This window comes from Nerophis ophidion, linkage group LG07, assembly GCF_033978795.1.
Source record: "Nerophis ophidion isolate RoL-2023_Sa linkage group LG07, RoL_Noph_v1.0, whole genome shotgun sequence".
Lineage (NCBI taxonomy): Eukaryota > Metazoa > Chordata > Actinopteri > Syngnathiformes > Syngnathidae > Nerophis > Nerophis ophidion.
The window spans coordinates 4,296,519-4,309,922 of NC_084617.1; the positions used below are offsets into that span (position 1 = coordinate 4,296,519).

Here is a 13,404-nt window from a genome sequence, read left to right on the forward strand (position 1 = left end):
AGGCTATAAGGCTCTTGAACGCATCATAATAATTAGAGATGTCCGATAATATTGGGCCTGCAGATAAATGCTTTAAAATGTAATATCGGAAATTATTGGTATCTGTTCCATTAAGTAAAATGTATGACTTTTTAAAACGCCGCTGTATGGAGTGGTACACGGACGTAGGGAGAAGTACAGAGCAGCAATAAACCTTGAAGGCACTGCCTTTGCGTGCCGGCCCAGTCACATAATATCCACGACTTTTCACACACACAAGTGAATGCAAGCATATTTGGTCAACAGCCATACAGGTCAGACTGAGGGTGGCCGTATAAACAACTTTAACACTGTTACAAATACGCACCATACTCTGACATTTCGGGAGAACATCCGCACCGTAACACAACAGAACAAATGCCCAGAATACCTTGCAGCACTAACTCTTCTGGGACGCTACCACCTAACTCTCCTCATGCTCTCTCAGGGAGAGCATGTCCCAACATCCAAGCTGCTGTTAAAAAAAATAATGCACTTTGTGCCTTCAATAATAAATATGGCAGTGCCATGTTGGCATTTTTTTTCCATAACTTGAGTTGATTTATTTTGGAAAACCTTGTTACATTGTTTAATGCAGGGGTGCCCATTACGTCGACCGCGAGCTACCAGTCGACCGCGGGGGGTGTGTCAGTCGATCTCCAGCCAGGCTTTTAAAAAAAATAGACCTAAAAATGAGTGATCATCAATCTTCACCAAGACGTCACTTAAATGACATTCACGGTACCGGAGGGTCTTGTGAGATGACGCTGGCTGCTGCAAGATCATTATTATGAAAATATGACAGAGAGGAAAGCGAGAAACACTTTTTATTTCAACAGACTCTCGCGCCGTACCTTCCATCAAAACTCTAAAGGCCGACTGCTCATTTCCTATCTTCACAATAAAAGCCCTGCTTCATGCTGCCTGCGCTAACTAAATACAGAGTCTCGGAAAACTGGCGTGCACAAGCGATCCCTCAGAAAGCGGGCGTGCACATCGCTTTCCGAGACTCTTATTTTGTTAGCGCAGGCAGCATGAAGCAGGGCTTTTATTGTGAAGATAGGAAATGTGCAGTCGGCCTTTAGAGTTTTGACGGAAGGGACGGCGCGAAAGTCTGTTGAAATAAAAAGTGTTTCTCGCCTTCCTCTGTCATTTTTTCATAATAATGAACTGGCAGCAGCCAGCGTCATCTCACAAGACCCTCGGGTGCCGTGAATGTCAATCAAGCAAGCTACGGAATTTGCCGCCAATGTTTTTCTTGTAAAGTGTATGGAAGCTGGATGAATTAGATGCCAAAAACCAACCACTTTCATGTGGTATTGTACAGAAAGGACAACTTTTCTTCTCCTCCATTTGAAAATGTGGGCGTTATCATCATTACTGTCTGATTCCAATCAATGCAAGTCATCAGAATCAGGTAATACACCAACTTATATTCTTGTCTTTGTGAAAGAAAGACATCTATATGTGTTACACATGCTCGTATTATCATTAAACACATTTAACTTGTTTACAAAAATGTCTCTTTCATAAATAAATAAATGATATATATAAATGAGGTAGATCCCCTCGAGTTGGTCAATTGAAAAGTAGCTCGCCTGCAGAAAAAGTGTGGGCACCCCTGGTTTAATGCATCCAGCGGGGCATCACAACAAAATTCAAGCATAATATGTTGATTCCACGACTGTAATCGGAATCGATAATCAAGATTTGGACAATATCGGGATATCGGCACAAAAGCCATTTTTCGGACATTTCTAATAATCATCTCAATTCCCCCCAAAAACTTATTAACTGGCTGGAATATAAAGACATTATAACGTACATATTTATCTGTACAATAAGTCTATATCTGCACCTTATTGCTTTTATCCTGCACTACAACAACATAATGCAACCAAATGTCTATCTGTACTGTAAAGTTCAAATTGGAATGACAATAAAGGAAGTCTAGGTCTAATTGAAGAAAGTAGTTCTGCAGTAAGTACTGGACTGAGGAGAAAAAAGGTGATTGCTTCTCTTTATTAAGCGGCCATGCTTGAGCAGAGTCATAGAAGATGTGGAATGGCAGAAGGTCCTCAGTTGTTTGAAGGTCTGCAGAGAGAGCATGTGGTCATTGTCTGCTTCATTTCAAAGCGGAGCAGTAAGCACTTACTTGGCCCATTCCACGCTGAGGATGAGATGGTCGTATCCGAACCCTGACACGGCCAAGATGGCTCTGGCCGCGTCCTCGCGACGCTGGAAGCTGATGAAGGCGAAGCCCTGCAGGCGACACGTGTGTGTGGTTTAGTGGTGAGGATGCAACACAGACAGGAAGTGAGAAAGCGCACCTTGGACTGTCCTGTGAGCTTGTCTTTGGCCAGGTAGATCCTGGAGATGTTGCCAAATGGTCTGAAGAGCTCCTGCAGGTCAGTCTCGCGGGTGTCCTCGGACAGGTTGGTCACACGGATGGTGGCGTTGTCGTCCGCTGGGGGGGAGGGAGGCACATGTGTTCTTTTCATTGGTATAGTCCCACTAAGTTGTTATCTTTAGGGGTGGTCAGGAGGCAGAAGAGTTGTGAAGATGTGATGAGTTGATTAACGTGGACCCCGACTTAAACAAGTTGAAAGACTTATTGGGGTGTTAACATTTAGTGGTCAATTGTACGGAATATGTACTGTACTGTGTGAATTATATTTATATAGCGCTTTTCTCAAGTGACTCAAAGCGCTTTACATAGTGACACCCAATATCTAAGTTACATTTAAACCAGTGTGGGTGGCACTGGGAGCAGGTGGGTAAAGTGTCTTGCCCAAGGACACAACGGCAGTAACTAGGATGACACAAGCGCAAATCGAACCTGCAACCCTCAAGTTGCTGGCACGGCCACTCTACCAACCGAGCTATGCCGCCCCACTGTACTGTGCAATCTATGAATAAAAGTATCAATCAATCAATCAATCATGTGATGAAGATTTCATTTCAAATACTTAAGTTTGGAACTTGATCGTAAATAAACCCACGATTCTACTGCTAAATGTTGTGTTCATTCAAGTCCATGGTGTTTTAATGTGCTGTAATAAAATAAGTACACGTACTCCCTTGGCGCTAGGGATGTACGGTATACCAGTATTAGTGTAGTACTGCGGTACTAATGAGTCATATTTGGTACTCTGAAAAGTACCGGTCTGCCACCCAATACTAATGTAAAGTATCAAACAAGAGAAAAATAAGTGATTATTACATTTTAACAGAAGTGTAGATAAAGCATAAACCCACTCAGTGGCCTAGTGGTTAGAGTGTCCGGTAGGTTGTGAGTTCAAACCCCAGCCGAGTCATACCAAAGACTATAAAAAGGGGAGCCATTACCTCCCTGCTTGGCACTCAGCATCAAGGGTTCTAATTGGGGGTTAAATCACCAAAAATGATTCCCGGGCGCAGCCACCGCTGCTGCTCACTGGTCCCTCACCTCCCAGGTGGTGATCAAGGGTGATGGGTCAAATGCAGAGAATAATTTCGTGTGTGTGTGTGACAATCATTGGTACTTTAACATGTTAAAAGAGAAAGTAAGCAGATATTAACAGTAAATGAACAATTGGATTAATAATTCATATTTTACCACTTGTCCTTTAAATGTTGACAAAATAAAAAGGTACATAAACGACACAATATGTCAGCAGATTAATTAAGAGCATTTGTTTGTTTACTTACTACTAAAAGACAAGTTGTCTTGTATGTTCACTATTTTATTTAAGGACAAACTTGCAATAATAAATATATGATTAATGTACCCTAAGATTTTTTGTTAAAATAAAGCCAATAATGCCGTTTTTTGTGGTACCCTTAATTTAGAAAAGTACCGAAAAGTATCGCAATAATTTCGGTACCAGTACCAAAATATTGGTATCGGAAAACACTTCAAATGGCGGTCCCACATACAGTACAGGCCAAAAGTTTGGACACACCTTATTTCAATGCGTTTTCTTTACTTTCATGACTATTTACATTGTAGATTGTCACTGAAGGCATCAAAACTAGGACACCCGTGAAGTGAAAACCATTTCAGGTGACTACCTCTTTAAGCTCATCGAGAGAATGCCAAGAGTGTGCAAAGCAGTAATCAGAGCTAAGGGTGGTTATTTTGAAGAAACTAGGATAGAAAACATGTTTTCAGTTATTTCACCTTTTTTTGTGAAGTACATAACCCCACATGTGTTCATTCATAGTTTGGATGTGATAATCTACAATGTAAATAGTCATGGATATAAAGAAAACACATTGAATGAGGTGTGTCCAAACTATTAGCCTGTACTGTACATGTTGCTTCTGACGAGGTAGTCAGAAGGAAAAGGAGGAAAGTTTCTAATGAAGAAAAAGATAAAACCTTTTGCTGGTCAGCAGTGTGATGTTCTGTCTCCTCTATTAAACCTGACGCACTTCTACCTTCCCCCTCCCTGAAAAAGTAAACTTTTCTCCAGCTGCAGCTCATCACCACATAAAAATGTCTGTCCCTTTCAGGTGACAAGTGAATGTACTTTAACATTTGCACGACTTTCAACAAAACAGGCACATGGATTGTGGCTAACAATGGTTTGTTTGTGTTAAAACTTCTATTGATATAGCTTGGTACTGCTTTTCCTTTGAATTTGACTCATTTTGTTAATGTCATGCCCATTTATTTAATTGTTATATATTTTTTTATATTAATTCATCTATTACAACCATATCATACCACAATCAGAGGAATTTCTATGCAACATTTTGTTGAAAAATAATATGAAAACTAAAATATACGTAATTTTAAAGTTGCTTTTCAAACAAAAAAGACAACAAAACCAGCAGAAGCTAGCTTTGGTTACCAATAGTAGACACGTCTTTGAGTGCTAAAAGCCGAAAGCGGGCAGGAAACATTTGCCTCGAATACTTTGAACTAGGGATGCACCGAAATGAAAATTTGTGGCCGAAGCCGAATAAAATTTAAACGCTTGGCCGAAGACCGAATAATGAATGCAGTTTTTCACAATTTTTTTAATATCGCATAAATAGCCTAGAATAAATATTTACACATGTTTTTCAAATAAAGTAATTTTTTATTGAATATTGACATTTTTTTAATATTCCAGTTGCCTTTGCTTTTCAAAAAAAGCACAAAGTTTTTCATTTATATTAGGCCTTCAAACAAAACATGCATTCCCAAAAAAAATAAAGTGCATTAAAGTGGATAAACCCACAACAAATGAATTATTGTCCTTTTGGCAAAAGTCTGCTTAGCCACAGTAGATATGCTAATAATGTAAACAGAAGGCTCAAGTAAATCTCAATTAAGTGTGTGCTTGTAACCTCATACACTTATACAGGTAGCCTACACAACAGGCTAATAATGTAAACAGAGGCCCCACTAAATCTCAATAAGTGTGTGCTTGTAACCTCATACACTTATACAGGTACACAACATTGTAACCTCATACACTTATACAGGTACACAACATTGTAACCTCATACACTTATAAAGGTACACAACATATCCCAACGTCACTGCACGTTGGTTGATTGTGTCACCGCGTCAAAAAATTGCGTCGCACGCCACTATTCGGCCTTGTTTTTAACTCATTCCACCGAAGGCCGAATGTGGCTTTTTTTGCCATATTCGGCCGAATATAGTCGGTTACCGATTAATCGGTGCATCCCTACTTTGAACAGTTAGCGGCCACTAGGTATCTGTAAAGGTAGCAGCAGCCCTTTTAAGTGGAGACTCACTCTAATCACCAGCTGTGGATTCTGGTGCCTTTCTACATTGAAAACCTGTCAACACCCCAGTAGCATTATGATCAATATTGTACTTGCATGCAGGGATTTAACGGTCAATGGTATAATGACAAACCGTCGTAAAATTCCATACGGTTAGTAAAACTGTTTAAATTTTCAATTACAAAAAACAAACATTTAATAATGCATTTAAGCCAACACTGCTTACTTCCTGGAAACAGAAGCGCATGCGCACTAGCGCCGTTAGGCTCAAGAAAAGATGGCAGCAACTACACGGACTTAGCTCTGAAAAGGTTCCACTTCATTTCACTCGCATCACTTCTGTGGAGTCTTGGCATGCATTTAAGAGCACACTGCTACTATTAGAAGACGATAGATGTGGACAATGTAGGAGACAGACGCATTTGTCACACACTTTAATTTTTAGGTGTCAAAATAAAAGAAGATTTTCATATAGATCGATTATTTGTAACGATTCTTAATCAAAATGTTATTTTAGAACTGATTGATTTTTTAAGCTTCATTTAACATAAAAAAGCCCAGTTCACATACTGTTTGTTTAAAATAGAAAGGGCAATGAAAAATTGTTTCGCATAGCATACAAAATAATCGTGATTTCAATGTGGATAAAAAAATATTTGTGATTATTATTTTGGCCATAATCATGCAGCACTACTGACAAGAGAATTAAATAGTCAATAATTGTCAATCAATCAATCAATGTTTACTTATATAGCCCTAATAATAATTGTGGTTAATAATCGTAATTTCATTGACAAAAATTATCGTGATTGTTATTTTGGCCACAATTGCGCAGCCCGACCATGAATTGATTAACGTGGACCCCGACTTAAACAAGTTGAAAAACTTATTGGGGTGTTACCATTTAGTGCTCAATTGTACGGAATATGTACTGTACTGTGGAATCTAATAATAAAAGTTTCAATCAAGTCCTAATCTGTGAAATAGTTCAGGCAGCATCCGGCAGGAGAATGAAAGTCAATAATCGTGATTTCAATATTGATAAAAAGAATTGTGATTATTATTATTTTGGCCATAATCGTGCAGCACTACTAACAGGAGAACGAAATAGTCAATGATTGTGGTTAATAATTGTGATTTCAATATTGATAAAAATAATGGTGATTATTATTTTGGCCATAATCGTGCAGCTTTAATCTTTGAAGCAGGAGAATAAACTCACCTCTACGGTTAGGCTGCATGGACTCCCCTCTGCGCGTGCCTCCATCCCTTAGACTGGGGGGCACATACTTGCCAGTCTTGCTCTGTGCAGGCTGCACAGGTTCTGGTTCAGCTGATTCAACAGAAGAACAAAACAAGTCCGGTGTTAGTGTGCTTTCACGCCTGCAGGTAATGTTCTGAATTGAATCCAACCAGCAAAGCTTTAAATGTACAGACTAGTGAGTGAAACATACAACTGAACTGTGCTGAATTCAGTTAGGGTCCAACGTGTGCTAGTGCGAGTGTGAGCAGATGATGTGACGTACCAGAGCCGGCCGGTTTATCTTTGTCAGTGGTGAGGCCGAGCTGCTCGGCAAGCTCCTTCTGCATGGGACCCAGCGTGTCCTTGTAAGGGCAGCGGGTGGTCCAATGGTCACCTTTGCAGATACGACACGTCACAATCTTCTGTCCTTTCAGTTTGTTCATGGGGTCGTCATCCGGGTCTTGAGCGTTCAGATCCTGCAGGAAGAGGGAGCGGAAGTCAGATTCCATAAGGAAGCTACCAAAAGGTCAAAGTGCATCGTCACCTCCTTGCTGGAGATAAAGGTCATATAGACGTCGTCGCTGACAGTGGTGGTCGCCACGTTCGGACCTGCCGCGTCATACTCAGAGTTGCCAAATTTCTTCCAGTTCTGAAGTGAGAGGGAGTTTTACCAACACCTGACAAGCGCTACTTTCACACATTCAGCCAAAAGCAAACCTTTCTCCTTGCAATTGCTTTGGAGGCTTTCCTGGTCTCGATCTTGAATGTCCGCACAATCTAGAGCCACAAACGCAGTGAAGTCACGTCGCCATTCCCACATTGAACTTCAAATTACACACATTACCTTCAACTTCTTTCCATCGTCATCGATTTTATACTCTGTGATAGTTTTAATGTTTCCTTTGATGGTTTCCTTTATTGGCGGAAGGGTTCCTGTCAAAAAGCATTTTAACAACATTTAACATGAGTTAAAGCAGCAGACAACTATTGATGTACGCAATGTAACAAACATAGTCAACTAATGGACATAGTGATCGGTGCTAGGTTCCCAATAAGGCCAAGTCCACACCAACACAGATACTAACGCATACCTATGTCTGCGTTTAGGCGTCTTGTCCACACCCAAACGCATACTTATGTCCTTAAAGGGGAACATTATCAGCAGACCTATGTAAGCGTCAATATATACCTTGATGGTGCAGAAAAAAAACCATCTATTTTTTTAACCGATTTCCGAACTCTAAATGGGTGAATTTTGGCGAATTAAACGCCTTTCTGTTTATCGCGCTGGAAGCGATGACGTCAGAATGTGACGTCGCCGAGGTAACACACCCACCATTTTCATTGTCAACACATTACAAACACCGGGTCTTAGCTCTGTTATTTTCTGTTTTTTTGACTATTTTTTGGAACCTTGGAGACATCATGCCTCGACGGTGTGTTGTCGGAGGGTGTAACAACACTAACAGGGAGGGATTCAAGTTGCACCACTGGCCCCAAGATGCCAAAGTGTCTGCCGCCAGACCCCCATTGAATGTGCCAGAGTGTCTCCACATTTTACCGGCGATGCTAAGGCAGACATGGCACAGAGATGTATGGATAACCTGCAGATGCATTTGCAACGATAGTCAACGAAATCACAAAGGTGAGTTTTGTTGATGTTGACTGCCAGCTAATCGATGCTAACATGCTATGCTAATCAATGCTAACATGCTATTTACCGGCGGTGCTAAAGCAGACATGGAACAGAGATGTATGGATAACCTGTAGATGCATTTGCAACTATATTACGTTTCCTCCCACCCACATTTAATGCGAAAAAAACACTTACCAATCGACGGATTTAAGTTGCTCCAGTGTCAAAAGATGCGAAAGTCCTGATCGTTTGGTCCGCACATTTTACCGGCGATGCTAGCGCAGCTATTCGGCCATGCTATGGCTATGAATAGTGTCAATAGCTATTCGCTCAATAGCTTCAGTTTCTTCTTCAATATTTTCATACTCCAACCATCTGTTTCAATACATGCATAATGTGTTGAATTGTTTAAGTCGCTGAAATCAGAGTTTGAATCTGAGCTAATGTCACTATATCTTGCTGTGGTATTCCCATTGTTTGTTTACATTGGCAACACTGTGTGACGTCACAGGGAAATGGCCAGTGTCTTCGCAGAGAGCGAAAATAAGGCACTTTAAAGTTTTATTTAGGGATATTCCGAGACCGGTAAAATTTTGAAAAAAACTTCAAAAAATACAACAAGTAATTGATTTTTATTGTTTTTAACCCTTTTGAAATTGTGATAATGTTCCCCTTTAAAAACGTGGGTGGCCGGGTGCAGAGTTCCAGAACTCTATTCTCAGTGTATACACGACACAAACGGAGACTTATAGTCCGTGATGACGTCATTTTCAAAGCTCAACAACACTGCCTTGCTGCCTTTAAGCACACCATAAGTGAATTTACTGTGTTTTTGAACATAAATATTCTTCTATTTTCATTCAATGATGGCAAGAAAAGACACATCAAAATAGGCTTGCGACACAGTTTGCTAATGAAGGTCAGCTTTTATGGATACGATTGCTGTGGAACAACATACTGCTTTGTGTCATAAGAAAGATGCAACATTAGCCCATGTTTTTAATCCTTATTTAATGACAGATCATTAAGTTAAAGGTCCAATGATTTTCACACACACACCAGGTGTGGCGAAATTATTCTCTGCATTTGACCCATCATCCTTGATCACCCCCTGGGAGGTGAGGGGAGCGTGGGCAGCAGTGGTGGCCACGCCCAGAAAATGTTTTGGGTGATTTAGCCCCCAATTCCAAGCCTTGATGCTGAGTGCCAAGCAGGGAGGTAATGGTTCCCATCTTTATAGTCTTTGGTATGACTCACAACTTACCGATTTCAGGGCGGACACTAACCACTAGGCCACTGAGTAGGTATTTTTATGTTGTAAGTTGATTGTCATATTGTGGACGCCGTCTTTGCTCTACTGTAAAGCCCTACTGAAATGCGATTTTCTTATTTAAACGGGGATAGCAGGTCCATTCTATGTGTCATACTTGATCATTTCGCGATTATTGCCATTTTTTTGCTGAAATGATTTAGTAGAGAACATCGACGATAAAGTTCACAACTTTCAGTGCTCATAAAAAAGCCTTGCCTGTACCGGAAGTAGCAGACAATGTGCGCGTGACGTCACGGGTTGTGGAGCTCCTCATATTGTTTAACACCAACAGCGAGAGCGATTCGGACCGAGAAAGCGACGATTTACCCATTAATTTGAGCGAGGATGAAAGATTTGTGGATGAGGAAAGTGAGAGTGGAGGACTAGGGGGGGAAAAAAAAAAAAAAAAAAGACTACAGTGGGAGCGATTCAGATATTATTAGACAAATTTACTAGGATATTTCTGGAAAAATCTCTTATCTGCTTATTGTGTTACTAGTGTTTTAGTGAGATTATATGATCGTACCTGTACAACCTAAAGGTCGGCCCCGCACCTTTCTTCAGCACCAGTCGATGGGTGGTGGCGATGCCCATCTCTGCCCTTTGCAAGGGACCCTCTTCGAAACACGATCTTTCAAAATGATCGCTGCATAATACACTGTACTTTGTGTGTGTGGTCCAATCCAACCGTGTTCGCTTGACATCTCTGTTCCATAGCAAAGCTTCACCGTCATCTATCGGGAATGTAAACAATGAAACACCGGCTGTGTTTGTGTTGCTAAAGGCAGCCGCAATACACCGCTTCCCACCTACAGCTTTCTTCTTTGACGTCTCCATTATTCATTGAACAAATTGCAAAAGATTCAGCAACACAGAAGTCCTAAATACTGTGGAATTATGCGATGAAAACAGACAACTTATAGCTGGGAACGGTGCTGGAACAAAATGTCCTCATTCAGCGGGATACTTTATATATCAATGATGAAATCTTAACTTTGCAACACGTGCCAATACGGCCAGTTTAGTTTACTAAATTGCAATTTTAAATTTCCGGAGAGGTATCCTGTTGAAAACGTCGCAGAATGATGACGTCACCGGTGGTAGCAGAAATGTTCTCCCAGCACCGATCACGGCTAAAAGTAGTCTGTTTTTATCGCATAATTACACAGTATTCTGGAAATCTGTGTTGCTGAATCTTTTGCAATTTATTCAATTAATAATGGAGATTACAAAGAAGAAAAATGTTGGTGGGAAGCGGTGTATTGCAGCCGGCTGTAGCAACACAAAAACAGCCGGTGTTTCTTTGTTTGTTGTGAAGCTTTAATATGGAACAGAGCGGTCAAGCGAACATGGTCCTCTACCACGTGTCAGGTTTCGATGAGAAAATTGTGGTAATAAGTCGGCTCTTACTGTAAACATGAGCGGAGCTTGTGTCGTTCCTCTTGCAGCTGTGACTTTCTTGGCTCCTCGGAGGCTTCCTTCAGAGACACTTCTTCAGAGACTTTCAGGTATGACTATATAATCTCACTAAAACACTAGTAACACAATAAGCAGATAAGGGATTTTCCAGAATTATCCCAGTACGTGTCTAATTACATCTGAATCGCTCCTACTGCCTTCGTCTTTTTTTTCTCTTCTCGTCCTTCACTCTCACTTTCCTCATCCACAAATAAATGATAAATGGGTTGTACTTGTATAGCGCTTTTCTACCTTCAAGGTACTCAAAGCGCTTTGACACTACTTCCACATTCACCCCTTCACACACACATTCACACACTGATGGAGGGAGCTGCCATGCAAGGGGCCAACCAGCACCCATCAGGAGCAAGGATGACGTGTCTTGCTCAGGACACAACGGACGTGACGAATCTTTCATCCTCGCTTAAATTAATGGGGCAATCGTCGCTTTCTCGGTCCGAATCGCTCTTGCTGCTGGTGGTCATGATTGTAAACAATGTTCAGATGTGAGGAGCTCCACAACCCGTGACGTCACACGCACATCGTCTGCTACTTCCGGTACAGGCAAGGCTTTTTTTTATTAGCGACCAAATGTTACGAACTTTATCGTCAATGTTCTTTACTAAATCCTTTAAGCAAAAATATGCCAATATCGCGAAATGATCAAGTATGACACATAGAATGGACCTGCTATCCCCGTTTAAATAAGAACATCTCATTTCCGTAGGCCTTGAAGTCTTTGCTGTCGTCCAGCATTCTGTTTTGTTTACTTTGTAGCCAGTTCAGTGATAATTTCGTTCTGCATAGCCTTCCTTAAGCTTCAATGTCTTTACTTAGGGTTACTCACCTTTTTGTTTATTTTTGGTTTAAGCATTAGAGATTGTAAAACACTGCTCTAACCACAAGGCCTCGATGCTAAGCTAAGTGTCTCTGCTTACGTCACAGACCATGTATCAGCACACTTTGTCGAGGGGTTGATTTTTTTCGTCATTCTAGTGAGCAAAAACGCCGACAAACGTTAATAAAATATACTAATAAGTCAGTGTAATTCCCCACGTGGACGTGCTAGCGAGCTGGCTAGTGCTAGCATGCTTACCTTCATCTACTTCCTCCTCCACTTGGTCGGCCCAGCTGGGCTTGGAGCTGGCGGGAGGTAAGAAAAATGCGTTATCGGGTCCACAAACACCAATATGTTAACATCAGGTTTAATGAAGGAAACACTCACTCGTCGTACTCGATCGACGGCATCTTGTTCAGCTAGCTTAGCCGCCTCCGGGACCGGAAATAGAGCGCCAGCGCCACTGGCACACTTCCGGAATATGGACTTCAGAATAAAAGCGTCGGTCTCGACCAAACAATCAATTTCACACTAAAAGTGTGTTGTCAAGAATTGTGTTTTTCGAATGAACGTGGGGGTTATAATTGTGTTTTGCATTGTTAATTCACATTATTTCACATACTTATATATGGTTATGAGTTGTTTTTTTATTTTTATTTTTTTATTTATTTGTTTTTTTTCCCCTTGGCCTCAGTCTGCACCTCCTCTCCAGGGCAAAGACCGATTTTTTTTAATTTTATTTTAATCTTCTATTTTTTTCTCCCCCCCTCCCTCCCTTTGTTTACCTTTATCTCATCTTTTTTGTAAGGGGCGCTGGAAGCCGGCAGACCCGTCAGCGATCCTGTTCTGTCTCCCTGTAATGTTTGTCTGATCTTGAATGGGGTTGTGCTGAAAATTTTAATTTTCCTGAAGGAACTCTCCTGGCGGAATAAATAAAGTACTATCTAATCTAATCTAATCTAATCTAATCTAATATTGGATAGACATGTAATCGTTAAGTATAAATTGTCTCTGACATAATTGTTTAATCCACAAAAAATTACTTAAAATCTGTGGTAACATGACATTTATTTGGAATTGTTAGTTTTTATAATTGGAACAAAAAACCTTGCAACACTATGGACTATATTTACTAGGGGTGTGGGAAAAAATTGATCCGAATACAAATCAAG

The 13,404-nt window shown here is 40.8% G+C and overlaps 1 protein-coding gene across 1 annotated transcript; it reads right to left on the reverse strand.

The window, feature by feature from the left end:
- Positions 1 to 2,024: 2,024 nt before the first annotated feature.
- Positions 2,025 to 12,732, reverse strand: eif3g (eukaryotic translation initiation factor 3, subunit G). Its single transcript, XM_061905212.1, has 10 exons — positions 12,620 to 12,732; positions 12,491 to 12,537; positions 7,833 to 7,921; positions 7,706 to 7,765; positions 7,533 to 7,637; positions 7,272 to 7,464; positions 6,968 to 7,078; positions 2,349 to 2,485; positions 2,174 to 2,280; positions 2,025 to 2,112 (listed from the first exon to the last, which is right to left on the reverse strand). The coding sequence occupies exons 1-10, from the start codon at positions 12,640 to 12,642 to the stop codon at positions 2,097 to 2,099; spliced, it is 888 nt and encodes a 295-aa protein (XP_061761196.1). The 5' UTR covers positions 12,643 to 12,732; the 3' UTR covers positions 2,025 to 2,096.
- Between the last annotated feature and the right edge of the window lie 672 nt (positions 12,733 to 13,404).